Here is a 25378-nt window from a genome sequence, read left to right as displayed (position 1 = left end):
TTTCCAGAAACATTTAGTGTATATGAGGTGCACTTCACAGACACTCAAACACATTATAACCACAGACTATTATTTTTAGACTGAAGCGTTCTTCGCACATTTAGAAACCTGCGTATTCCCAGAAATTCCTCGTTAAGACAACACAAGAAATAAAATTTTAAATTGATAGCCGGCTTGTGTGGCGCCTGTAGTGTCCATTATTCCCCATAAGCCCCGCCCTCTTCTCTCTCTGCTTGCGTCATCGGGAGCCGTCGGCCATTTTACCAAACGCGGCAGTGTTTGTGTGTAGCCAGGGCTTCTCTTGAATAGTCGTACAACTTTATTAAGGTCCTAATACCAGCTCACTTGCCTTAAAATGCAGGCGGAACAAGAACAGACCGACTTCAGCACTAACGAGTTCCCGGAGGGCTCTAAAATAAATGCGAGTAAAAACCAGCAGGATGACGGGTGAGTGGCCTGGTCGCTGGAGGCGGACGTTGCAAGGCCGAGCCGGGCCCAGCTGGCCGGCCGTCGGCAGAAACCGAAAACACGTCGTTAGTTGTGATAAATAAAATGGTCTGCGTGTGTCGTTGCACGGTTTATCATATTGTTGTGTAAACGGCGTCTTTTAAAATCTATTTTGACTTTTGATGTGCTTATAAGCGACGTATTTACGCTAGCTCGCTGCGTGCGTTGTCGTGTGCAGGGCGCCTTACCGCCAAATAACTTGTGCAGCTAAAATGTCCGAACGCGGTTTGTAATGTGGCGACAACAAACCAAAATATTCACGATCCGGAGATCAGATGGTCTTAGTTCGCTATATTAGAGACGTGGTTTAGCTAGCTAAACTAATCCGTCTGATATTAGTCACGTAAGTTAGCTGGGATAACTTAAGCTAGGTAGATTAGCTAACTAGCGTCCCCATCTGGGTTTTTAAGTTGGTTAATGGAGCGAGTAGCTAACTGTGCCATCATACGGACACTCGGGTTAATCTGCTGGTGTGTTAAAAAGTTTTATAAACTTTGTACTTGGCTAGATCAGGTACATGTGTAGCTAGCATCTTTAAGATTGAGCAGATTGCGGAAGTTTAGTCCCCATGCTGTTCTCCTGTAGATCGCCATTTAACTAATTGGGTTTCGCTTTATCCTTGTGACTCGGAAGGATTAGACTAGCTGGACGATGTGATGGCTGGCTAGCTATCAGTGTTAATTTTGACAGCAATTTTGGATTTAGTTTGTCTTTTGACTAAAATATAATTTAGTTTTAGTCATAATTTAGTCATTGGATTTGTTTTTAGTCTTAGTCTAGTCTAGTTTCAGTCGACTAATTATCATTAGAATTTACTTGACTAAAATATAAATGGTGTAATAGTCATTTATATACACTTGTACAAAATTAAACATTTATTAACATATTATTTTTTGTACGTGCAATATACACAAACATTTCCAAACAACTTTATTGACCTCAACTTGTAGTTATTGAGCATAACAATAACAAAACATTGATGACCAGTAGGCCCGCTCTACCTGAAAACATATGGTGTTTGTTAAGAACAATACATATTACATTCTATATAAAACGGGGTGCCGTAAAAACAACAATGCCATAGCCCGCGGATGTCGTTTCATTTGTCGTATTTTTCCCGACCTCATTGACCCATTGTTTACACACCGTCTTGTTTTTCCTCAATGTCAAAGGAGAAATGTGTCCATATATCGCCTCTTATCTTTATGCTGACATTGTTGAGTTAACTTCGAGTTGAATTTCATGAGTGACCACAGTTCACAGGCTGGTTTGGTCTTCCCGGGTTCTGTGCGATGTGAAGACGTTAGTTCTGATTGGACGGTTACCCGGTTTGTCCCGCCTCTCCGTGTACGCTAAAGTAGTTACGGTTGGATCTTATTAACTTATCCCTACCTTTCTCTAAATAAATCAGGTCTGATTGAATGTCGTCGCTGGCCAATATTTTCGTCTCGTTTTTATTCGTTGACGAAAATGTCCATTAATTTTGTCATCGCTTTTATCCCTTCGTAAAGTTTTTATTTAGTTATCATCTCGTTTTCGTCATGAAAAAAAAGGTTCGTTGACAAACTGACAAATTATTCGTCAACGAAATTAACACTGCTAGCTAGAGGGATTTTATTAAACTTCCTTAAGCGAACCGATCTTATTCTCAAAGATCTTATTAGAAAATGCTGCCATGACAAATTTTTTTCTTACTTTGTGTTTACAGGAAAATGTTTATTGGCGGACTAAGCTGGGACACCAGCAAGAAAGATCTTACAGACTATCTGTCCAAGTTTGGGGAGGTGTTGGATTGCACTATCAAAACAGACCCAATGACCGGACGTTCCAGAGGATTTGGTTTTGTGCTCTTCAAGGATATTGAAAGTGTTGACAGGGTGAGTGTTTACATTGGTAAACAATGAAAAGGCTTCATTTCATTATAGCACTTGTAAAAACGTCTGCGTTCCTTGCATGATTCTGTTTTGGTGTGCTTACATTCTTTTCCCCCCACACTTGAAAAATGTATATTCAGGTGTTGGAACTGAAGGAGCACAAACTGGATGGTAAACTGATTGATCCGAAGAGAGCCAAAGCCATGAAGGGGAAGGAACCACCTAAAAAAGTTTTTGTTGGAGGTCTCCGTCCAGAAACGTCTGAGGACCAAATCCGGGAGTACTTTGGAACCTTTGGAGATGTAGGTCATCAATAGTCACTGCTTACAAAATCGAAAAAAATGGAATACAAGGGAATAAAATGCACCTTGTATTTCCCAACCACACTGCCACAAAGTGGAAGGTTCTATAAAATGACTGTATAGCTGTTTTATTTCCTGGCTGGATCCCCATCCTGTACTTTCAACATGTACATTTGTTAATATTTCTAGATAGCCCTTAACAGATTGAACCCTTCTTAATAGATTGAAAGCATTGAGCTCCCTGTGGACAGCAAAACAAATGAGAGGAGAGGGTTCTGCTTTGTAACGTATGTGGAAGAAGAACCTGTTACGAAGCTTTTGGAAAACAGATACCACCAAGTTGGAACAGGAAAGGTATGATTTTACCATTCATTCACATACATACCACCATTGTTATGGGCAAACATGGAAAATTGGCTTAATGCCTCATTGTATAAATATATTTGAATATGCATTTATATAAGACACTGGTTCTTTTTGCTTTTTGAAATTTATTTATTTTTTGTGTGTACCCCTAAATCAGTGTGAAATCAAAGTTGCCCAGCCTAAAGAAATCTACAGACAGCAACAGAGCAGAGGAGACCGAGGCTTTGGGGGGCGAGGAGGGTTTAGGGGCCGTGGAAGAGGAGGTATTTATATGTACTCTTTACATGTCTGTCCCATAAAGAGATTGCCATCTAGAAAAACAATGACATGGGGAGGAAGGGTTGCGTCTTCCTTTTTCTGCATCTTTGTTTTCCATTCCAAGTGTTCTGTGTTTCTCATTACGATCACCTAAATTCTTGTGTGCAGGACAAAGTCAAAACTACAACCAAGGTTATAACAACTACTATGGGCAGAACTACGGAGGCTATGGTAGTGGGTACAACCAGGGTTATAATGGCTATGCTGGATACGACTATTCAGGCTACAATTATCAGAACTATGGATACGGACAAGGCTATGATGATTACAATGGTGAGTCAAAGAACCGATGTGTGCTTCTCTTTTTAATCTAAATTTAGTTAGCATTAAAGTTATCTCCAAATAAATAACCAGCAATAGGTAGCCAGCAATGTGATTATTGGTAAAAGACTGTAAAATGTCTGCATTTCTCATAGGTCAACAGAGCAGTTATGGCAAGGCCTCCCGAGAAGGTGGAAACCATCAGAACAGCTACCAGCCATATTGATGAAATGACTTGACCTGCCAGGACTTGTGGTAAGACTGTAACCTGAGCCTGTCATTTGGACTGCTTTATCAACTTTAAAGATCAATAGACAACATTGATCATCCTCAACATGCAAACCAGTGGTATGCATTGTCACAAGCCGTTTCGAATGAACATTTGGGAGTATGTCTATAGATCTTTAAACTCTTAATGCTTGCGTAGCCGTGTGCTTTTCATTTTTTTTCTTTGATTTTTTTTATTTTACTTTTATTTTTTCGCTCTCCAGAAAAACGTAAGTGTTTTTCTGTAGTTTTTTCCATTTTCTCCCTGCTTTTTAACAGGTGATCATAAGGAAATAACATAGAGTTGATAGCAATGCTAACAGGTAAAGTACTGCTAAAGGGTACAAAGTAAGGGCACCTCTCCTTATTTTTTCCGTTCTTTCCCTAATTCTGATTACTGTACCTTGTTTGTACCTGCCAGCGGGGGACTTCATTGCAGGCCGTGTGTCACCTGACCACGAAATTCTCTGGGCGTCGCACATAGCGGGCAGAGACCACGGCATGCACGAGAAAACGCTGTCCTGTGGTATGGTCTCTTCAAACTTCCTGTACCAGCGTAAAAAAACAAACAACAAACATAAAACAGGAGATCTCTTGTTTTCCCTTAAGTTGTCACTGTTTTCTTTAACAGTTTTGAAAATGGGTTTTTTACAGGTATTTAACAGTGAAACCTAAAAGTGATTTTAACTGCTGTTGTATTCTCTTTTTAATTTTAGTGTTCTTGTATTTCAGTTCTGGAGCTTCAGTGGTTTTTCTTTGTTTTTCTAAAAACGGTCCCTATCCCATAAACTGCAGAAACTCATAATGCTTGCTTTTTCTTTAGAGTCCATAGAGAACTTCAAATGGTACACTTCAAGCCTTTTCCTTAAAATATAGATGATAAAGATCATATGTAAACCAGTTTTATGAAGCCACACAAAAGGTGACAGAGTATCACCTTGAAAGTGTTCCTGCCAGGCTGGAAATCATGTTAGTTGTTGGGAAAGATGCACAGTTGAATGAGGATGTGCTCCTGTTTGGTGATCATGTCCACCATCCCAGTGGTGCTGAAGCTCTTGCTTTCTGAAACTGAAGTTATACATATGATCTTTAAATTTTGATGATGAACTTTAATAGTTTAAAGTCGACAGCTCACGAAGTAAAACAGTGAAACATGGAGGTGGTCTTTTTCAGTTAAATACTGATCTTATCAAATATAATTAACGGCTGTGTTGTCTCTTCTCTTCTAGGTGGGCAGCCTGATTGAGAGTTTGTACGCTGGAGGCAGCTTGTGGATACCCTGTCCTTCTTAATCAAAGAGCATCCTGATTTTAAAATACCTTTATTTGGTTGTCCTCAGACATTCGGCGTGTGACCTTTTTGTAAATATTTTGTTTCCCAGTTTCTTATCCTGTGCGTTGTTAAGGTAGAACCTATAGGTTTGTGCTGATGTGTTCTTAAATCTTGATTTGGAAAGTTGTCTTTTTTCTGCAGTTTTGGATACAGGGAGTATTAAAAAAATGGGGTATCAAAGCATGCTTGTCATTTTTTCACTTCTATGAAATAACACAATGTGGAGCTTAAATGGTTACTCAGACATTGCCATTTATCTGTTCAGAACCTTTTGAGAAACAGATCTTGAGGCTAGAGTATATTAAATATGCCTCTTAATTTGTTACCTTAATTTACATTATTTCTATTTTTTATGCATTTTGAAAGTAAAATGTGTTTTTTTAATATAAGGAAAAGAGGTGCCGGAATTGTTATCCTGTATACACGGTTATAGATTAAAAACTCACTTCAATATATAACATTCACGGTTATACATGCAATTAAGGTTATGAGTGATTGGTGCTTTTGTGATCATGAACCCTCCGCTCTTCCGCCATTTTGTGTGCGCGCGCCGGTGTGTAGCGACCAAAGTACCGACAGCTGGCGCGAGCGAATTAAAACTTGTTTCCTATACCGGCGGCAGTCATCCCGTATTTATTCATTTCCTCGGATTATATTTGGTATTTTTTATATGTATATATACACATAAGCCTGTATCGTTACGACTTGCCGCGAATTGTTGGCGGGGAGTTGCCTAGCTATAATTACCAGCTCCTGTGAAGCTCGCCTCAATAACGAGGGCGACCGAACGGGGAAAAATGTCGGAGGAACAATTTATGTGCGAAGACCCGACGATGAAGATGGAGGAAGACGGACAGGCGGGCGGCGAGGAGCAGATACCGGCCGTCGGCGATGGCGAGACGGGGGAGACCGAAGGATCAAAGATTGACGCGAGTAAAAATGAGGAAGACGAGGGGTAAGTGGATGGTGGGTCTTAAACACTCGGGTGTATTAAGGCTAGCTAGCTACCTAGCATAGCCGCGTCGGGCATTTTCATCTGCGCAGGATTTAAAAAGAAAAAAAAATAAAGACACAAATCTCAGTTTGCTCATAGTAAATATGTTCGCTGTGGTTCACACAACGCTAGCTTTTGTCCTCAACATAATTTGCTGTCTAGTTTAAGTCGTTTAATCTCAACGCCTGTGGTTTTTGTTTTTGTTTTTTTACCTATCTGGTGACGTCTGCGCGTTAGCTGCGCAGCTTTGCTAAACTAGCTGCTCTGACTCGATATATTTCTGCGAGGAAACCCGATCTCGTTCCGCTTCGTGGGCGACTGGTTTGTGTCAGGGCGCTTGGTTGATGTTTGATGTGGTGGCGGCTCTTGTTTTCACACGTTGTGGCGACGACAGTGGTGAACTAGCACGCTGAGCTTTTGGAGGTATATGGTTTAGCTAGTTCAGTGTGGAAATGATCACGTGGCTTATTGTAAAAGGCCTGGTATAGTGTTTTTTTAACAGAACACAATTATTTCATTTTCTTAGATTTCCCAACAGAAAGATGGGTGGTTTTCATAAGTATATATACACATAAACTTATGAAAACCACCTGTCACCAGAAAGCTCATTAGTTGTCTAGCGTTAACTGTCTAATGCATCCTGTCTTGTCAGAAAGAGAAGCGTATATACACCTTAACCAGTCAAGGGAGGATGTTGATGGGTTCATGCAAATATTGTGTCCTCATATGATTTTAAATGGGTACCCGTTCACACAAGCATGTTTACGTGAACACTTGTAGCTAGTGTATGTGAAATCCATAAGGAAAAGATGCATCCAACTGGCGAGCATCGTTATGATTATGCTTATCTCCCAAAGTAAAAGTTAACTGCGCCAAACTCAATAAACATTAAATCAACATTATTACCTCATCCTCCCTTTCATCCTTGGCTGTCAACTCAATCACCTTTTTCCCCCCACAGGAAAATGTTTGTTGGAGGTTTGAGCTGGGACACAACAAAGAAGGATTTAAAAGATTATTTCTCCAAGTTTGGGGAGGTTGTAGACTGCACTTTAAAACTGGATCCTATGACGGGACGGTCCAGAGGCTTTGGCTTCGTGCTGTTTAAAGACGCTGACAGTGTGGAAAAGGTAGTCACTTTGGGTGCTGAATGTTCCAGAGAGCCATGTCCCTGCAGAATGTAACGTATTCCCTGCCTTGACACCCCCCAGTTCAACCTGTAAAGGAGTCATTAGTTAGGTTATAAGATGTGTTGGAAAATGCTTAAATCTTCCATACTGTGGTCCTCCAGGATGAGCTGACGTGCCTGTTCTAAGTAGTTTAAGAACATACCTTAATTATATTTAACTTGATTTCTGTGGCTTTACTGTAGCATATTAGACTCAGTGTTGTAATGTCGTCTACCAATCACAGGTCATTCTACAAAAAGAGCATAAACTTAATGGTAAAGTGATTGATCCTAAAAAAGCCAAGGCCATGAAGTCCAAAGAGCCTGTGAAGAAGATATTTGTTGGTGGTCTTTCACCAGACACCCCTGAAGAAAAGATAAGAGAATACTTCAATGCCTTTGGAGAGGTGTGTAAACGGCGCATGTGAACTGTGTCAGACTCTGCTGTAATTCTTACCAATTTTTGTTCATTACTGAATCTGCCTTTTTTTCACCATTTTCTGTTAATTTAATGATTGTGTCCAGATGGAGTCTATTGAGTTGCCAATGGAAAACAAAACAAATAAAAGAAGAGGATTCTGTTTTATTACCTTCAAAGAAGAGGAACCAGTAAAGAAAATCATGGAAAAGAAGTACCATAACATCGGCCTGAGCAAGGTACAGATGAACCTTACACACACCACTAAACTTGGTACAGGTACAGATGAACCTTACACACACCACTAAACTTGGTACAGGTACAGATGAACCTTACACACACCACTAAACTTGGTACAGGTACAGATTAACATTACACACACCACTAAACTTGGTACAGGTACAGATTAACATTACACACACCACTAAACTTGGTACAGGTACAGATTAACCTTACACATACCACTAAACTTGGTACAGGTACAGATTAACCTTACACACACCACTAAACTTGGTTATTATTGACCACTGCCAATATTACTTACTATGCATATGTACTGAAGGATTCCATAACTTGTAGTTGCCACGTTGGACGAGTCAAATAAGTAATTAATGCAACTACTAATGTTTGTGTTTGCTTGTTTGTACACACAGTGTGAAATCAAGGTGGCCATGTCGAAGGAGCAGTATCAACAGCAGCAGTGGGGTGGAAGAGGTGGTTACTCATCCAGATCTCGGGGAAGAGGGGGTCAGTCCGATTTAAAAAAATTTCTTTTTGCTTTGATAACTCCACTATTTACATGCATTGTACTGTTGCAGTACAGCTGCATTGCCCTCCGAGTGCAAAATCGCCTGATATCGCTATTGATCATATGTGAGGGTTTATTTATTTATTTATTTTTTAGGACCTAGTCAGAATTGGAACCAGGGATATGGAAACTATTGGAATCAAGGTTATGGAAATTATGGGAACTACGGCTACAACAGTCAAGGCTATGGTGGATACGGTGGCTATGATTACTCGGGTTACAACAACTACTACGGATATGGTGACTACAGCAGTATGTAATACTGTTTGTGAAACACTGACAAAAACTCTAAGAATATAATGTATCAGGGATTTTCTTTTTGGTACATGTATTATGACAACTGTGCACTAAATTACTTACTTGAAATTCACTTGCATGCATAATGTGCTTTGAGCTTTAAGTATAGGTACCTAAATTCGTGCATTTGCTTTGACTGTCTTACAGCAGAATCTTGCTTTAACTTAAGGTGTACTGTACATATTTATTGTATGAAAAGTGGGGAGCTTAAAGGGATGGGAAAGGAATGTTTGCCTTCAAGTGCCTCAAGACCAACAAGAGTTCAAAATGTACATTTGTGGGCCATGGGGAAATGACCCAAAGGCCAATGGCCTTTTTTTTTTTTTTTATAGAATAAAATAAACTATTAAAAAAAATCTTCAATTTTATTTTTGTCTTTCCCCATATTTCCAGAAAACTGTTTAATTGAAATACAGTATGTTTGATTACAGTTTAAAGTAAGTATCTAATTATCATATTGATTTAATTTAATAAATTTCAATAATTGGCTTATTTAAACTGTATAAATAAACTTGATACAATTTCAGGGTATGTTGGATTGTGTATCTAAATCATACATAGTGTAAGAACATTCATGCCATGTCAGTATTCTCCTCTCTAAACTCTTGGTTATGTTCACACTGGTGTTAGAGGTTTAACATCAAAGGTTATTTTATTCTCTCCCCCCCCCCCCACCCCCCCTCTGTGTTCTCTGCTCAACCTGCAGACCAGCAGAGTGGTTACGGCAAATCTCCAAGGAGAGGTGGCCACCAAAACAGTTACAAGCCATACTAGTACTTAAACTGCAAAAATTACATACAGGTATGTCCTTGTATTACTTAGCAAAAACCTTCCCTAGCAAATAATGTATGCTACATTGACATTCCAAATTAATGTACTTTGCTTAATTTTGTTTTTCTTTAAAGTTTTTCACAGCACCCTGAAGTGCTTTACTGTAGTGGTAACATAAAGACCAGTCTTTTGTCAATCATGTAACCGCCGGCTTTTGGTTGTTTCTTGCCATTTTGTAACAGTAAAAAAAAATTTTAACAGGTACAGTATTGCTAAATGGGTACCAGAAAATAAGGATTTGCAAGAGAAGAAGAATGTTGTCTCCTAACTCTGACCTTGTTTGTACCTGCCAGCGGAGGCTTCCTTGCAGGCCCTGAGCTGACTGCCCACCTCTCTCAGGCCCGCTCAATGCGGACAGGGTACGAGAGGCGTAGGCTCTCGTATACACCCATTTGGTATGGTCTTCCAACATCCTGTATATGAATTGTCGAAAAAGAGAAAGAAAAAGAAAAAAAGCAATCTGAAAGAAAGAAAACATAAGGGATACATCCAGCTTTTAATCTTCCTCTTTTTTCTGTGTTCTTTTTTTAAAAGTTTCGTGGGATTTGTTTTATGTAATACAGTATATTTCTGTAATTTTGTAATGCCATTTTTTACAGGCACCTCAAGTAATGGTTAAATACGACAGCAGTCTGAAAAAAAATTAACTGTTTACTTTTCAAAGGATCCAGCTTTCTCTGGACTTTCCAGTGTTTAATATATGCAATTCTAATCATACCTGTAATGCTTGCTTTTCATTTATAGCTGGTGTAGCAGTAGTAGCCAGTAGTCCATGAGCTAAACCCTGGTTTGTACTTGGACCCCCACTACGTTGGAGAAGTGCTTAATTTTCATATTTGTATTGTGTGTTGTTATACTGACTGTGGTGGAAAAGGTTCACTGTAAACAATGTTAAATTGATCTAACAAACTCTCTTTTTTTAACATTTTTAAAACCTGAGAAATGTTACAAATTTGCATGTAATGTTTCTTCTACTGTGATTTTTCAATAATTGAAGGCTTCACATTTATATGTGAATATGATAATTTTATGCTGGACAAGACTTTTGTAGTTTGTACTTTTTACATGAACTATGTAGTAATTTGCTTCACCATAATGGAATACTTTAGATTTGGGGAGTTATTTTATATTTTAAAGGACATCTATTTCTTGTTTGTTTCTGAAGTGTATTCAACTTTTTATTTTGTCTTTCAGGTGGTGACGTAGATGGAAGGTTACATTGGATGAGTATCACTGAGACAAAGCATTTGTGCAGTATGGTGTGTTAATGAAAGGACAAAATTGTCTCCATTTTAACTACAACTACTGTCTATGTACAGTAGCATTTGTCTTTGCCAGCCAATTAAAGGTGGGACAACACGATCAGCGCTGAATCATATAAGACACTCTATAACAGGGGTAATCAATTAAATCTTTCCGCGGTCCATTTTTGGCAGATAGCTCAGACCTTAGGTCCGGGTTCGCGGTGGCGAACGAAAGTTGTTGAGCGGGGGGGGGGGGGGGGGGGGGGGGCGAACGAAAGTTGTTGAGCGGGGGGGGTTGAACGTAACACTCAAATGGGTGGTGACCGTAACACTCGTCTGAAAATAAATTCTCCGTTTTAAAATATAGTCTCCCGTTAAAATTTTTTTGGCATTTGGGTCCGTATCCAGTTAATCAGGAATGTGATTGGGTCCGGACAGGACGGCGTTCGGGTCCGGATCCGGACCGCGGTCCGCCATTTGGTGATACCTGCTCTATAATACGCTTCACCATAGTTAAAACTTTTTACTTGTTTTGTGTTGTTTATGTACCAAATTCTCTGAGTCTGTAAGTATAATCTTAGTAAGTTCCTTATGTGCAGGTGTTGTTTCTGCGTGTTGAAATAACTTTTAATTTTCTTTGCAAATTATTTATTAGTTACAATTAATAAAGAGTACAGATGTCAGTCATGTAACATTTTGTTTCATATAGGCCTGACAATTTTTTTCTACAGAACCATGTAAGTCAGTCGTACAGTGGATGAAATAAAATATCGTGTGAATTCAAATTTGTTAGAACATGCCTGTCTTTATTACATCCGTTTCACACAATAAGCAGTATTTACATGCCAGTAAACACCAATCTAGTTATATGTTCTTTTGACAAGGAAATTTGGTGGAGAATATTTATATTTAGCTATAACACTGAATTCAAGCTAATAAAATTACACTGAACATGCACTATATAAAAAACTATATAAATGCATAAAACGGGAGTCCAAAATAATAAAATCAAAAATGTACTTTCTCCTTTTATAGTCTATGATTTGAAATGAATGACTCATTTATTGTAATTACAGCCATAAAGCCATTGGATGGTTACAAACATTTACAGTAGGCTATAAGTACCAGTGAACTTGGAGTGTTTTGTTCTCTAGTATGTGTTTTGTATGTACAAGTGTGCCATTTAGACGGTGTGTCTTTTAGACAGTAGGCTTTAAAATCAATTCATTACATTTACATTACTTTTTCACTAAATCTGCCAAAATATTGTGAACAGGAAACTGAATATGAGATAAAACTATTTTAAATAAAAACAACAAATTTTGGAAATGGTATCATTTTCATGTGCCTATTTAGTATGGAGCAAATAAGATCATGTTATGAGGGAATGACTCCAGTTGCCAAAAGAATGATAAGTATAATGACGATGAGCACAACTACTCCTATTATAATCATCATTTTCATATTTTTCCACCAGAACTTTCTGGAAACTCTTGTGGAAGTCCTTTGAAATGAGTCGGCCTGGTAGAAAGTGCATGTGTTAAAAAAGAACAGCATTGAGAGGGTATTGTATATTACATGTCAAATATTTTCCACAGATCAAGTTATATTATTCAGTGCTGTAATTGGGATGAAAAATTAAACTGCTAAGTACTATTAATCATCAGGAAGACTTAAATAACAGAGTAACTTACAGTTGCCTGTAGATCATCTGTTTTTCCAATAAGGTCATCTAACCTCTCTCCTCTCTCCAGAACTTTGTTTATGTTGTCTTTTATGATAACTTTGACATCATTGACCTGCTCCTGCACTTGATTAAGTTTACTGGAGGTTTGTGATTGTGTATTGTGGTCCACCTAAACATGAAAAACTTGATTTCATTATTTCATAGACCATAGTAATTGCAATAAAAACACATTTCACCTTAGAATATTTATGTTAAATGCTGATATTGTTTTGGTAATGACATGAAGTAACAGTGAACACCAGTTCTTAGCACACACCTCATTACAGTAGACGTCACATTTCATAGCTCGCATGACATTATACCACACATTAGTAAAATGTTGTGTAATATGCTTTATAATGGTCTTTACTAGATGAAATGGCCTAATTTTGCTAACTACGAAGTTCCATTTCTGAAACGTCACCGACATTTTGCCTGCACTTCATTCCTGTGTGAACAATGGACCTCTTCCTGATCTTGAGACTTGAGTGAAAAGAGACACTTTAACATGCTATATTGTCCTTTACAAACTTTTGACTGGTACTTCTAAAAATTGAAATTTCATTGTAATTCTTGTCCTACTGGTTTAAACTTTGTTCCTATTTCTGATCTGTTCCATTACCCAAGACAATAGGCTTGTTCTAACCTTAAGCACATTATTGTGTAAGTCACGAGGCAAACTGTGTAAAAAAATCACTTACCATATTTGTGCGTCTTTATTTGGTGCTTATCCAAACCTTACTTTCTGATGAGATCTCTGACTGAAATGCCCAATGTTTCATACCAAGCTCTGTACTTTTTTTAAACAAACAGGATATGGAGTCAAGACTGCACCAGAACCAGGAGGTAGAAATACACACAAGGCCACCCCTCATTTGCACACAAGGCCACCCCTCCCTGTTAGTTTACACATTAACTGCTGCTGGATGAGTGGATGATGCCTATTGGCTTTTAGTCAGCCAATCATTTTGCTGGACCTACCATCTGCTGGGCAAGCACCTGATGCAGATCTGTACTGTACTCAAAGGGCTGAAGGCCACTGTTCTTATCAGAGGAATATTAACAAAAGTCTTGCAAAGCTGTAAAGTAATAAAAAATTAGGTAATTGGTTACTTGTTTCACCGGGACGTATTGGGTTCCTGAACAAGTATCTTTATTTCCTATTTTTCTATTAACTGCGAATACAATGTGGTTTATGTAGCTTTTTAAATTTTCAGCCTTAAAAAAGTATATGAAATATACTGGAGCTATCAGGGGGATTTTATCATAGAGGTATAATCAATTATAGATATATAATTGTCATATATAGGTGCTTGAGTTTCTGGAATACAAGATCTTGCGCAATAGTTTACAATTTCAAGACAAGACAACACTTTAGCCAAATAAATGTTTAGTCACATGATGATGTTTATTACCAAATGGAAAAATCCATGGTCTCTCATTCATTCACAGCTTGGCTCTGTGACACAGATGTACGCAATGCCATGTTGTGACAGAATATGGTATCTGAAACTGACATTTGCAGTAGAATAAGATGTGTATGAATCTGAAATTCACATAAACTTAAAAAAAATGTTCTCAGTCATTTACTGGGTTAAGTTATTTTACCATTCCTTTCCAACTGATATTTTGGACAGGATCTGTTCAGGTCTGAGTGATGTGATTAACAAAGATGTTTAATTATGTTGCTTAACAATTGTTTAATAGTTGTTTAGAAATGGGCATAGGTCTATGCATTACAATGGCAAAATTATCTTACTGATAAAATATGATCTACAATATAATACCCTATATAACCCTACCATAATATCTAGACTTTTCAATAAAGTTAGAGGTTGTTGTCCCTGTATTTTTAACAAGCATTGTCAAGCCAGTGCGCTGCCATCATTTTTGATAGCTAGCTACATGTACAGTATATAACGTCCAAACGCAGGCAAGTTGTGTATGAGTAAACCACGCCCACTTATAGATGTTCGGGGTAAACCACGCCTCCTTTTAGACTTTCTCTGCTGGACTCGTCCCTGGTTGCAAACGTGTTAGTGGTCGAAAGCGTTGGAAGTTGGGAGTGTGTGTACACTAAGTTCAATATGAATAATACAGGGTCCAGCAAATCAGGAAAAACATTCCTTTTCACCTCTGAGTCCGTCGGAGAGGGACATTCTGGTGAGATGCTGCTTTCCTTATATGAAGACAAATTCATGTAGGCTGCTGCAACACTACGGGATGATTGGAGACGCTACTGTTAATGTGAACTTTATGTAAACTCCTGTACATTCTCTTATTATAACTCTTATTAATAACCAAACCATTATTTATAAATTTGTGATCGTATCTACGTGTTTCCGACATGTATCTAATTGAACTTGAATTGCACTTTCCCCTGTTATTTACGAAATCAGATATCGTCCGTCATATAATGGGCCTAATGATAATTAGCTAGACGTAAAGGTGCGTTGAGACAGTGTCGCAATGGGATAAATAAGAAATGAACGAAATTTGTATTTCTGACTTCACAGATAAAATGTGTGACCAAATAAGCGACGCCGTTTTGGATGCGTATCTTTCTCGAGATCCTAACTCCAGAGTTGCTTGCGGTAGGCCGACGATCTTCCTCCCACTTCACCATGTCAGCACGGGCTTCAGACAGGAGCCTCCTGTGTAGATGAACCGTTTGTCTAACCATGTTACGGTGGGAACGTTCCACATGTGCTCGGGAGAAGAGGTTTATATATTTTTCCTCGAACAGAGTGTGTGGCAAAGACAGGCATGATCCTGTTGTGTGGAGAGGTGACATCAAAGGCAACAATTGATCTTCAGAAAGTAGTCAGAGACACGGTGAAGAATATTGGATATGATGATTCATCAAAGGGTATGACAGAAAAAAGAATACCTATGTGTGTGTGATATATATATATATATATCACACACACACACACACACCCTTTGGAGGACTAATAAGAGTTTGTGGTAACATGTAGCTCATGAATCAGTGAGGTGTGTTGTTTGTTTTAATTCAGCAAGACATTGAAGACATAGTATGGATAATATATATTGTTATAAAAGGTGATCATGGTGTGAAAATTGATGCTCTGTGGTTCATTCTATAAATAAAGGAAATGGTGTAATACAGTCACACATTATCCATTATCTCCCCAGGTTTTGACTACAAGACCTGCAATGTGCTTGTGGCCTTGCAACCCCAGTGTGTGGAGATTAGTGACTGTGTGTTTGAAGGCAGAGATGAAGAAGATATTGGAGCTGGTGACCAGGTTAAAGCACACACACACGCTATCGGGCACTCTGTCTCATACTGACAAGATTATGGACACATCAGAACCAATGAGAATGCATTCCTTCAGATTTACTTCTTCATGGGCCACTGTTAAGTATGCATTCTTGTTAGAATTCAGAAATGTGTTTGAAAGTTTTTTTATTTTAAAAATGGTAGAGCTTATTTTAAATGTAAGCTTTAAAAGCCGTTTGCTTTTTAAAACACCTGTTTGTCACAATATTTTAAAACTAAATGCGTTTAGGTACAAAAGTGATATTTGAATAACATGTCACAGTGGGACTGCAGATATAGGGGCAGTCATGGCCTGGCGGTTAGGGAACTGGTCTTGTGACCGGAGGGTCGTGGGTTCGATTCCTAGACCTGAGGCCATGACTGAGGTGCCCTTGAGCAAGGCACCTAACCCCAACTGCTCCCCGGGCGCCGAGCTAGGGCTGCCCACTGCTCTGGGCACGTGTGATCCACAGCCCCCTAGTAATCACTAGTGTGTGTGTGTGTGTGTGTGTGTGTGTGTGTGTGTGTGTGTGTGTGTGTGTGTGTTCTGACTACACAGATGGGTTAAAAGCGGAGGACAAATTTCAATTGTGGTGTAAAAAATCACAATTGACAAAATATGGCACATTTTTGCATTTGATATAGGAATACAGTGTCTGTGTAATGGAGACAAGCCATTTTGTTGCTCCAAAGATATGAACAAAATATCAATCAGTTTCCTGTTTCTGACAGGGTTTAATGTTTGGCTATGCGACAGATGAAACAGAAGAGTGCATGCCCCTGACCATCCTCTTGGCTCATAAGCTTAACTACAAGATGAAAGAACTGTCGCGGAATGGAGAGTGCCCATGGATATTGCCTGATTGTAAATCACAGGTACAATGATGGGAAGGGCACATAGCCATATTAAATAATTCATAGGATGTTATTTAATGAAACGAGTTCCTGTGCTTCTGACAGGTGACGGTGGAATACCGTGACAACATGGGTGCCATGGAGCCTGTCCGGGTCCACACTGTTGTCATCTCTGTTCAGCATAAAGCTGACATCACTTTGGATGAAATTCGACAGAATCTGTTGGAGAAAGTTGTCAAGGCAGTTATACCAGCCATGTACCTGGATGACAGAACTATTTATCACTTGCTTCCAAGTGGAAAGTTCCTTTTTGGTGGTCCACAAGTACGTAACCGTTTTCATGCTGGTAACATCATCAGACCAAATGCTAATGCTAAATGCTAAATGTTTTTTTTTTACCACTGGAAAAAAAAGTCAGATATTTATTTGGAGTCTCAGTTGTTCATGTGTAGTTGAAATATGTTTTATTAAACAGGGAGACGCAGGTCTTACTGGCAGAAAGATCATTGTTGACACGTATGGTGGCTGGGGGGGGCATGGGGGAGGGGCCTTCTCTGGTAAAGATTACTCCAAAGTGGACCGTTCTGGAGCTTATGCAGCACGCTGGGTGGCCAAGTCACTTGTCAAAGCCAAACTATGCAGAAGGGCACTGGTACAGGTAAACAATGTATTGGTTACAGTGTCTGACCATTGATAAACTTCATCTGTAGCAAATGGTTATTAAAAAACCCCTTAGAAGTATAGAAAATTAGTCTTTTGACAGATACCACTGTCCTAAAAAATTAAGGGAAGGGTTTTGTGTAATTGGTCATTTATCAAATGTTAACCTTAACGAACACGTTAAGTGCACAGAGGTTGTGGTGCAACTATTCTGATTTATGATTTTTTTTTTTATCACCTGACTGGGTTCTAAAGGTCCTTCTATCTGAATCCTGCCCTGAAAGCACATTCCTTACTTCACAGGTGTCCTATGCCATTGGCATCAGTCGTCCTTTGTCAGTCTCCATTTTCCATTATGGCACATCAACAAGAGATGAGGAGGAGCTTCTGCAGATTGTTCAGAGTAATTTTGACCTGAGGCCTGGAATAATCGTCAAGTAAGTACTACTGGGCCAAAATAGGAGAGCGTTTACGTCACATTTCTGCTTTGTAGTTCTCCAGAACCAAATTATGCATAATGAATTTTAAGGTAATTAAACAGCTAAAAAAACTTTGAACTCTAATTGATAATCTCTTATTATTTTTCAGAGATCTTGACCTGAAAAGGCCCATATACAAGAAAACAGCCTGCTATGGACATTTTGGAAGAGAGGAATTTCCATGGGAAAAGCCAAAGAAGCTAAAATTTTAGTATTTTAGTGAACTATACCGAAGTGAAATCTATTTACTCTTTCTATATTTTCTATATATTTACGTATACTTCTACTGTAAATTATAGACTGAGGAAAAGTGCATGAGTGGGTTTTTTAAATAAGTGAGCTAGTGAGATGGAGTAAGCAGAAAAGTCTGAATGACATTGAATTAGCTTTCATCTCAAGAATTTCAGTTTTCTCTTCATTTCACAGCAGTTCTCTTTCAGTTCACAGCTCTGGGGCTTTTGTTTTTCATAGTTTTTTCCAGTATTATAAAAAGCTTCAACGCATTACATTTGTCCTGATCCTTATTATCATATTTCCTATTTTAACATTTGCTTCTGCAAACACCAAGTTAAAAGGAGCAAAATGTATTCTGCAAAAGGTTAGCAAAATTGAATCATCCCATGTAAATCAGTTTTGACTTTTAAATAAATAAAAAATTCTATTGTATTCTTAATTTCCCTATACTCCATTGGTTTTAGGCTTACATTTTTATGCAGTTTCTTTAATACTGTATTATTATTGTAGTATGTAGTTCTGTAATAACATGTTAAGTAGTATTTGCCCATGCATATAATGTAGTCTTATCAATTATCATTACAGTATGATATGCATTCACTATCCAGTCCACATATAGGCAATAGTACAATCTAAAAAATGTAGGTTCTGAAAGGTTACTTGTGTACAGTGGCCTTAACCAGTATCTGGCTTTAGTACAGTGGAAGTTACAGTGGTCAAGAGGTATTAATTCTTTAGGCCACAAATAAGATTGGTACTAGACTTGATGGATCGGACCAGACCATTATCAAAAATCTAATTTAAAAACTTTTTTGCATGCGTAATACACAGTCACATTTACAAAGTGGAAAATGTAAAACATAGACATGTTATTCATTATGGGTTCCAATATAGCCAGATATTGTTAGGCTCCAAAGATGTCACTGTCTGGTGAAAGTACCAAGACACCGAAATGTGCCAAATACTACCCGGGCCAGTGCTACTAGGCCAATGTGCTCCAAAGGAAACCAAGAATAACCTTTTCCAAGACTTAAGTTGTGTTACTTCCCATTCTGGAATATCATGACCAATGTTTTAGGATGCTACAGCAAAATTCAATTCAGGGTGTGAACATTCACTTTTTATCAGAACAACCAGCGCTGTACCAAAGTCCAGCAACTCTCCATCAGAATGGAGGAAAAGGTGAATTGCTCATGGTTTTCCATCTTTGGAAGAACAAGCTAGACATGAAGGGAGGTGAAGAACTCACGTGGACACGCAAAGTCGTGAAGTCTCGCGGATTTCCAAACCATGGTGCTCAGGTGACGCTAAAGACACTTTGTAAAGTCAGCAGAGCGCCATGTTGACTTATGGACTCTAGGCTTCTTTCGGCCTGCTCACGCATCCCAACTGGTCTGTGTGTGCAGTGTGTAGCCCAAGGGTCTCCTTACCTGCCCAGAGAACTTCTTTGGTTGAACATGGTGAACATTAAGAGCTGTCTGGAGCTCCTGCAAAAACTTCAGTGAGAGATCTTTGATAAGATGAGCCAGAGTAGCAGCTGTTCTGACATCCATCTTCTTTCCATAACGGTGGAGAAGAGGGAGGAGGCTTTGGTTTGACTCTGGATATACTACAACCTTCTCTTGGGAGGAACTGTCAATCAAATAGGTTGGCAGGACTCTGCAGGTCTGTGGGAAGATGGAAAACAAACATGAGAATGGATCCTACTGACACATAATCCAGGGGTTTTGTTGCCTGAAGAAGTGAATCCTGACAAGGTGACCTGCACCCTGGCCGTGGAAAAACACCTTATTGAGGCACCAAAGATTCAAGAATCTGTAAGGACCAATTACCTCCTCAGCTCCAGTCATAGATGGCTTTGGAAGAGTGAACACTATTGAAATGCCTTAACTAATATATCCTGACAAACCTATTCTTATTTATTTAAACCTATTCTTATTATTTAGTAGACACTTTTCCATGTCTGTTGATGTGTAATTTAACATTTTCTATCTTTGCAAAGCTTCTGCGTCTTAGTTGTTGCATTGCTTTTGTTTCCAACTGGAGGGAAACGCCTTAACTTTGACTATTCATATTCATGACCCTTCTCGCAACGCCCTTGGATCAATACTAAACCTTTATAAGCTGGGAGGAACAGTTAGTTGAAGTGGAAGTCGCTACAAGGAATGTGCCTGGATTTCCACGAAAACGTCAACCGCAAGGTAATCCAAGAATTAAGTCGCAAAGTTATCTTGCCTCCCGTGTCCGTTTGTGGAGTTAGGATTAGTTCTGTCTTCGGAAGAAATTAATACAAATCCTCCAGTAGCGCATAAAGACTGGCGAGCAAGCACACATGTCCAAGTCCACGAAGGCCTCACTTACTCATCCAAGTGTACAGCGGTTCCCACTCGGAAGAATCCGACTCCACTCGTTTGCACGCGCATAAAGAGGGTACAGATGATATTTGGGAGTATAATTTATGCAGGCATTGTGTTGGCCTCACCACAATTATACTCCCCTTATTAAAATAACCCTTGTTGAATGTAGATATACACTTACACTGAGTATTATTTTCCAAGATGCAGTATATGTAGTATAGGATTCTTCCAACGACCCAGCATAGCAGGTTACGAGGTCTGTAATGTGCATCTAATAATAAAGCTCGTTCTGAGTTATGACTCTCTTCAGCAGGCCGAGTGTGACACATTTTACGTGGAGGTTTTTTAAGGAGTGTTCACTACCCGAGCGCTCCCCTTTTTACACAAATGTATTTATCTTTCATATGACATTTACTCTGCAGACCAGTTATCATACCTGTTTGTTAGAAACAGAAAAGCGCCAGTGTGAGCCATGTTCTCTCTACTGCCACCCAGTGGAGGAGTGCGGTAAGGACGGGAATGCTCACGAACACACCAGACGGGACTCAAACCCACAATCTCAGGCTTATCACCTTGTGAAAATCGCATAACGTCTAATCAGTACTCAATCTATTGCCATGGTAACAATCAGATGTTTATTCAGACCGCAGTGTTGCTTAGATTAAATATATTAAAAACCAGGCCACAGTAAGCTGCTCAGGGTTCAGGTATCTACGTTGTACAGATGATGAAAGCAACCTTTATGGTCTAACGTTAAAACCACAGAGAGTGAAGTTCTGTTGGTCAAGGTTATTTAAACAAAGTGCTGTGCTGATATTGAGCATGTCCTCATTAGTTTATTTTTATTATGTTATTTGTTATTTAGTATTAATATTAACAAACTAGTCATTTGACAGAAGCTAACTTAGTTGCCGCTTTCTGGTGGACGTGGTTCTTGGACGCAGGTCACAGGAACAGCGCCCTCTAGGCGGCTGGGTGGGTAATAGCACTCTCTGTGGGGGGTGGGGATTTGGGACAGGACGAAGGGCAATGTCATCCATGCCAAGGACATGACACGTATGACTAAGGGCACTTCCGCATCAAGACACAGCACAACCATTACAATAGCAGATTAATATAAATAAACTATTGATTACCATGACAAGAAATTAAAATGCAGCACCTTCACCAAAACAGTCTCCCATTTTGCAGTTCACTTAATTTGACGCTAGTAGGGAAGTTAAACAGGTCAGAATCATACGTGTACTCAACCTCATGACCCTACAAACATTTTAGGACTTTAAAACCAGCATGTTTGGCTACTCAGAGAAGGGACAGACGTATCTAATTCATCATATGTTAAAGAAACACGTATTTGAGGATTACAAACCAAAGAAATAAACAAAATTCGAGTAATGATAGAATGGACAACTTCCTTCCCTTTATCCTAAACAACTACCCATAAATCTCAGGCTAACTCATAACCCCTTAATTTTTAAGAACACTCGTCTGTTTAAATGCAAAGCAAAAATGGAAATGGGAGTTTATAACTGTTTCCAATATTTCGCGACGCCAGTAGATGGCAGCAGATGCTCTGAAACGAAATGTAAACTTGCGAGTACTACACACGGAGACTTATGGCGCATTTCCACTAGGGCCTGCTTGGCGCGGTACGGTTCGATTCGCGACGGTTTGTGAGTGTTTCCATTAGTACCAGTTCCCTGTGAGCCGGCCCCTTTGGGTACTTTTTTCGTACCGACTCGCTCGAGGTTCTAACCGTTCCGAAGCGGTACAGTTCTGTGACGTGGAGTAACAGCATGACACTGATTGGCCAGGGAGTGTCGTCACAGGTTGCGTCAGAAGAGCGACTCCTCCGCTATGCTATGGACTCCTCAGCCATTTTTAAAACCCAAGGAGCGAAGTCTGTTCCCTGGTCAAACGCCGAGGTACAAACCTTTCTGTTAATAATCAGCGATCAAAAAATCCAGGGCGAACTGGACGGGGCCACTAGAAATGTAAAGGTTTTTAGCGAGGTTTCCGCGCTAATGGCCACTCATGGCTACCAGCGGTCCGTTCAGCAGTGCCGGTCGGTCCAAGCTAAAAAAGCTTAACGCGATTACCGGGCGGTGAAGGACCATAACGGACGCAGCGGAGCAAGCCGCAAAGACTGGAAATGGTTCCAGCAAATGGATGTCATATACGGTCACCGGCCAGCCAGTAACGGAAGAGAAAGAGCTGGATAGACACGGCAATGTTGGTGCTGGAGGCCACGGAGAATGGTGAGTGTATTGTGATTTCAGTTTTACTACTAGGCTCGTAAAAGATGTAACATGAACGTAATATGAACGCATCTATTGTAAACGCAGGAATTTAGAGCTGTGTTTGTAGTTAATGTTACCACCACAGTCACTACTGTACAATAGCTAGCTCTTAGCCTTGCTAGTTGCTAGTTAGCTGTAGCCATAGCAGCGATGACGTGCTACACATTTTGTGCAGTTACGCTATATTGTTGTTGCTTTCACGGGAATGCTTGTGTTTAATATTTGTTATTTTTTACGTTCAAGATTCCCCTTCCACTGACGAGGCGAGCGGAGTTGGCGGAAAATGTTTCCTTCAACCGGGCTTTCCTCGGGGTGCTTGGCGAACTTGTGAACACCATGCGAGACAGACGCCAGTAAAAGCACACAAAATGTTGCTTGTAGTACTATAAATATTTATTTCATATAAAGCTATACGTATATATTTGCTTTTTGCACTTTTTTAAACTATAACTATATTATTTACATATGTTGTACTTTAAATATCTATATTTCATAATAAAGTTTGATTTCATTTGATTGTATGACTGATGCTTTTTATGCAGGGTGTGTTCAGCCTGTTTGAGTAATACCAAATTATTATCAATAATTAGAGCAACCACATACAATAATGAAGATAAAGATAAATAAGATACAATAATGCTATTTGTTAAGGGGTGTTGTGCCGGTGTTGTGGTCGCATACAAATAATGTCACGACACTACAACCCGCGCGCCAACAGCGACTTCACCCACATTGGGGTGGTTCACCATTGTAATGGAAACACAACGCGACCGTACCGTTCCGTTGCGAAGCGACCCGTACCGCGCCAAGCAGGCCCTAGTGGAAATGCGCCATTACAGTACAAGCAGGGAACAAGTTTGAAACGCTTCATGGAGTGAAAACCGGTCTCCTTGATCACCTGAGATTGTTGCCAGGCTGGTTCTACAACTAAATGATGTTTGCTTGTTTGTTAATATTCAGACCATTAAAACACACAAACCAAGTTGATATTTTCTTCCATCTAACTTCCATAAATAAAGCAAAACAAAAACATGCAGGAATTTAATTTATTAAGACCTAATAGCTCATGTTCTTATTAGACCCAAGCAGTCAGCACCATAACAGTATTTGGCTATTTTGACTAATAATAATAATAATCACCTCAGCAGAGGCACATTTATTCCTGATGTCATTTTTGTGAGTTTCGACCTGTCTCTGCTGCTGTGGCTCCGCCCACTCGACCAAGCTCTTCCTTTGCTGTGGCTGCACCCCCCAACCGCCCCCCTCCCCCCACCCCAAACCTTTTCTTGGCTGAGGCTCCGCCCACCCGACCAATCCCTTCCCTTGCTGAGACTCCAACCACTCAACCAATCCCTTCCCTTGCTGAGGCCCCACCCACCCGACCAATCCTTTCCTTTAGTGAGGCTCCACCCACCCAACCAATCCCTTTCCTTGCTGAGGCCCCACCCACCCAACCAATCCTTTTCCTTGCTGAGGCACCACCCACCCGACCAATCCCTTCCCTTGCTGAGGCCCCACCCACCCGACCAATCCTTTCCTTTGGTGAGGCTCCGCCCACCCAACCAATCCCTTTCCTTGCTGAGGCCCCACCCACCCGACCAATCTTTTCTCTTGCTGAAATATTGCTTGAACCTTTTGGCATTTCTGCTCTGCGCTCCTTGTGTTCTGTAGGAATAGAAGTTGTTAAATTACACCTATTATCAATGTATTCATAGTTTGCAGTAAGGGAGGCGTGAATATGTATTCACTGCTGAATAAAGAATGAATAATAGATTGTAAGACCATTATCTGGAGTATCAAAATACATAGGTCTAATTGGGCTTTGAATTTTTTCATCCATCCATCCATCTGTCAGACCGTCCGTCCATCCATCCATCCATATCACATGTGTCCAGGTCGCAGGGACAGTACCCTAAGCAAAGAGGCCCAGGATTCCTTCTCCCCAGCCACCTGTTCCAGCTCTTCCGGGGGGGGGGGGGGGGGGGGGGTGTTCACAGGACACCTGAGAGATGTAATCTGTCCAGCGTGTCCTGGGTCCTCCCTGGCATCTCCTCCCAGTTGGACATGTAAATGTGCCATATTTTGTCAATTGTGATTTTTCACCGCAATCAAAATTTGTGCTCTGCTTTTTACCCATCTGTGCAGTTAACACACGCACACACTCACTAGTGATTACTAGGGGGCTGTGGATCACACATACCCAAAGCGGTGGGCAGCCCTAGCCCGGCACCCGAGGAGCAGTTGGGGTTAGGTGCCTTTCTCAAGGACACCTCAGTCATGGCCTCAGGTCTGGGAATCGAACCCACAACCCTCCAGTCACAAGACCAGTTCCCTACCACCAGGCCATGACATGCCCAGAACAGGGAGGCAACTGGGGACATTTAGTGCTTTTCCTTTTGGCTCAGCTCTCTTAATCCGGTACACCGTCTGTCAACCTGTGTACTTCTTCATAGCTGGCTCTAGAGTAGCACACCATGACTGGAGCTCATCTTCGTAC

The 25378-nt window shown here is 40.0% G+C and overlaps 4 protein-coding genes and 1 long non-coding RNA gene across 21 annotated transcripts; 3 read left to right on the top strand and 2 right to left on the bottom strand.

Annotated features, from left to right (window-relative positions):
- Nucleotides 1-269: 269 nt before the first annotated feature.
- Nucleotides 270-5407, top strand: hnrnpdl (heterogeneous nuclear ribonucleoprotein D-like). Its single transcript, XM_077019570.1, has 8 exons — nucleotides 270-447; nucleotides 2216-2384; nucleotides 2522-2683; nucleotides 2906-3037; nucleotides 3207-3312; nucleotides 3476-3640; nucleotides 3784-3883; nucleotides 5125-5407. The coding sequence occupies exons 1-7, from the start codon at nucleotides 356-358 to the stop codon at nucleotides 3852-3854; spliced, it is 897 nt and encodes a 298-aa protein (XP_076875685.1). The 5' UTR covers nucleotides 270-355; the 3' UTR covers nucleotides 3855-3883; nucleotides 5125-5407.
- A 576-nt stretch (nucleotides 5408-5983) lies between these two features.
- On the top strand, nucleotides 5984-11132 carry hnrnpd (heterogeneous nuclear ribonucleoprotein D). Of its 12 annotated transcripts, none has more exons than XR_013133686.1 (9): nucleotides 5984-6182; nucleotides 7183-7351; nucleotides 7635-7796; nucleotides 7915-8046; nucleotides 8461-8554; nucleotides 8712-8867; nucleotides 9619-9713; nucleotides 10037-10138; nucleotides 10938-11132. XR_013133686.1 is itself a non-coding variant. In XM_077019566.1 (8 exons), exons 1-7 carry the CDS (start codon nucleotides 6025-6027, stop codon nucleotides 9684-9686), a joined length of 927 nt encoding a protein of 308 aa, XP_076875681.1. In that variant the 5' UTR covers nucleotides 5984-6024; the 3' UTR covers nucleotides 9687-9713; nucleotides 10938-11132. The 12 variants fall into 12 exon arrangements, 9 of the variants coding, with proteins under 9 accessions (XP_076875681.1, XP_076875677.1, XP_076875679.1 ...); XR_013133687.1 differs by lacking the exon at nucleotides 10938-11132 and adding an exon at nucleotides 9306-9349 and having other exon boundaries at nucleotides 10037-10643; XR_013133685.1 differs by having other exon boundaries at nucleotides 9619-10138.
- Nucleotides 11133-11772: 640 nt separating this feature from the next.
- LOC143525519 (vesicle-associated membrane protein 8) lies at nucleotides 11773-24113 on the bottom strand. Of its 4 annotated transcripts, none has more exons than XM_077019577.1 (4): nucleotides 24022-24113; nucleotides 19655-19891; nucleotides 12682-12843; nucleotides 11773-12508 (listed from the first exon to the last, which is right to left on the bottom strand). In XM_077019577.1, the coding sequence occupies exons 2-4, from the start codon at nucleotides 19775-19777 to the stop codon at nucleotides 12365-12367; spliced, it is 429 nt and encodes a 142-aa protein (XP_076875692.1). In that variant the 5' UTR covers nucleotides 19778-19891; nucleotides 24022-24113; the 3' UTR covers nucleotides 11773-12364. The 4 variants fall into 4 exon arrangements, with proteins under 4 accessions (XP_076875692.1, XP_076875691.1, XP_076875690.1 ...); XM_077019576.1 differs by lacking the exon at nucleotides 24022-24113 and adding an exon at nucleotides 21018-21157; XM_077019575.1 differs by lacking the exon at nucleotides 24022-24113 and adding an exon at nucleotides 20763-21008.
- Nucleotides 14097-18190, bottom strand: LOC143525521 (uncharacterized). Its single transcript, XR_013133690.1, has 2 exons — nucleotides 17344-18190; nucleotides 14097-17070 (listed from the first exon to the last, which is right to left on the bottom strand). It is a non-coding gene; the product is annotated as an uncharacterized LOC143525521 (long non-coding RNA).
- On the top strand, nucleotides 14553-18493 carry mat2al (methionine adenosyltransferase II, alpha-like). 3 transcript variants are annotated; one of them, XM_077019556.1, is made up of 9 exons: nucleotides 14609-14876; nucleotides 15230-15307; nucleotides 15460-15582; nucleotides 15870-15982; nucleotides 16729-16872; nucleotides 16957-17175; nucleotides 17327-17509; nucleotides 17815-17948; nucleotides 18100-18493. In XM_077019556.1, exons 1-9 carry the CDS (start codon nucleotides 14801-14803, stop codon nucleotides 18200-18202), a joined length of 1173 nt encoding a protein of 390 aa, XP_076875671.1. In that variant the 5' UTR covers nucleotides 14609-14800; the 3' UTR covers nucleotides 18203-18493. The 3 variants fall into 3 exon arrangements, with proteins under 3 accessions (XP_076875673.1, XP_076875672.1, XP_076875671.1); XM_077019558.1 differs by lacking the exon at nucleotides 17327-17509 and having other exon boundaries at nucleotides 14553-14876; XM_077019557.1 differs by lacking the exon at nucleotides 15460-15582 and having other exon boundaries at nucleotides 14555-14876.
- Nucleotides 24114-25378: the final 1265 nt, after the last annotated feature.

Source organism: Brachyhypopomus gauderio, chromosome 10, assembly GCF_052324685.1.
Source record: "Brachyhypopomus gauderio isolate BG-103 chromosome 10, BGAUD_0.2, whole genome shotgun sequence".
NCBI lineage: Eukaryota > Metazoa > Chordata > Actinopteri > Gymnotiformes > Hypopomidae > Brachyhypopomus > Brachyhypopomus gauderio.
This window is presented reverse-complemented; position numbering and strand designations above follow the sequence as displayed.

Bases quoted from the DNA above. Each gene is read 5' to 3' on its own strand.
- hnrnpdl (XM_077019570.1), top strand. From the start codon at position 356: ATGCAGGCGGAACAAGAACAGACCGACTTCAGCACTAACGAGTTCCCG. The intron at 2,684-2,905 runs GTAGGTCATCAA...CCTTCTTAATAG, and splicing joins ACTTTGGAACCTTTGGAGAT to ATTGAAAGCATTGAGCTCCC. The intron at 3,038-3,206 runs GTATGATTTTAC...CCCCTAAATCAG, and splicing joins ACCAAGTTGGAACAGGAAAG to TGTGAAATCAAAGTTGCCCA.
- hnrnpd (XM_077019562.1), top strand. From the start codon at position 6,025: ATGTCGGAGGAACAATTTATGTGCGAAGACCCGACGATGAAGATGGAG. The intron at 7,797-7,914 runs GTGTGTAAACGG...GATTGTGTCCAG, and splicing joins ACTTCAATGCCTTTGGAGAG to ATGGAGTCTATTGAGTTGCC. The intron at 8,555-8,711 runs GTCAGTCCGATT...TTTATTTTTTAG, and splicing joins CAGATCTCGGGGAAGAGGGG to GACCTAGTCAGAATTGGAAC.
- mat2al (XM_077019556.1), top strand. From the start codon at position 14,801: ATGAATAATACAGGGTCCAGCAAATCAGGAAAAACATTCCTTTTCACC. The intron at 15,583-15,869 runs GTATGACAGAAA...TTATCTCCCCAG, and splicing joins ATATGATGATTCATCAAAGG to GTTTTGACTACAAGACCTGC. The intron at 17,510-17,814 runs GTAAACAATGTA...CTTACTTCACAG, and splicing joins GCAGAAGGGCACTGGTACAG to GTGTCCTATGCCATTGGCAT.
- LOC143525519 (XM_077019575.1), bottom strand. From the start codon at position 20,852: ATGCACATTACAGACCTCGTAACCTGCTATGCTGGGTCGTTGGAAGAA. The intron at 12,844-19,654 runs GTAAGGAGACCC...TTTCATGTTTAG, and splicing joins CAAAGAAGTTCTCTGGGCAG to GTGGACCACAATACACAATC. The intron at 12,509-12,681 runs GTAAGTTACTCT...ACTTTCTACCAG, and splicing joins CAGATGATCTACAGGCAACT to GCCGACTCATTTCAAAGGAC.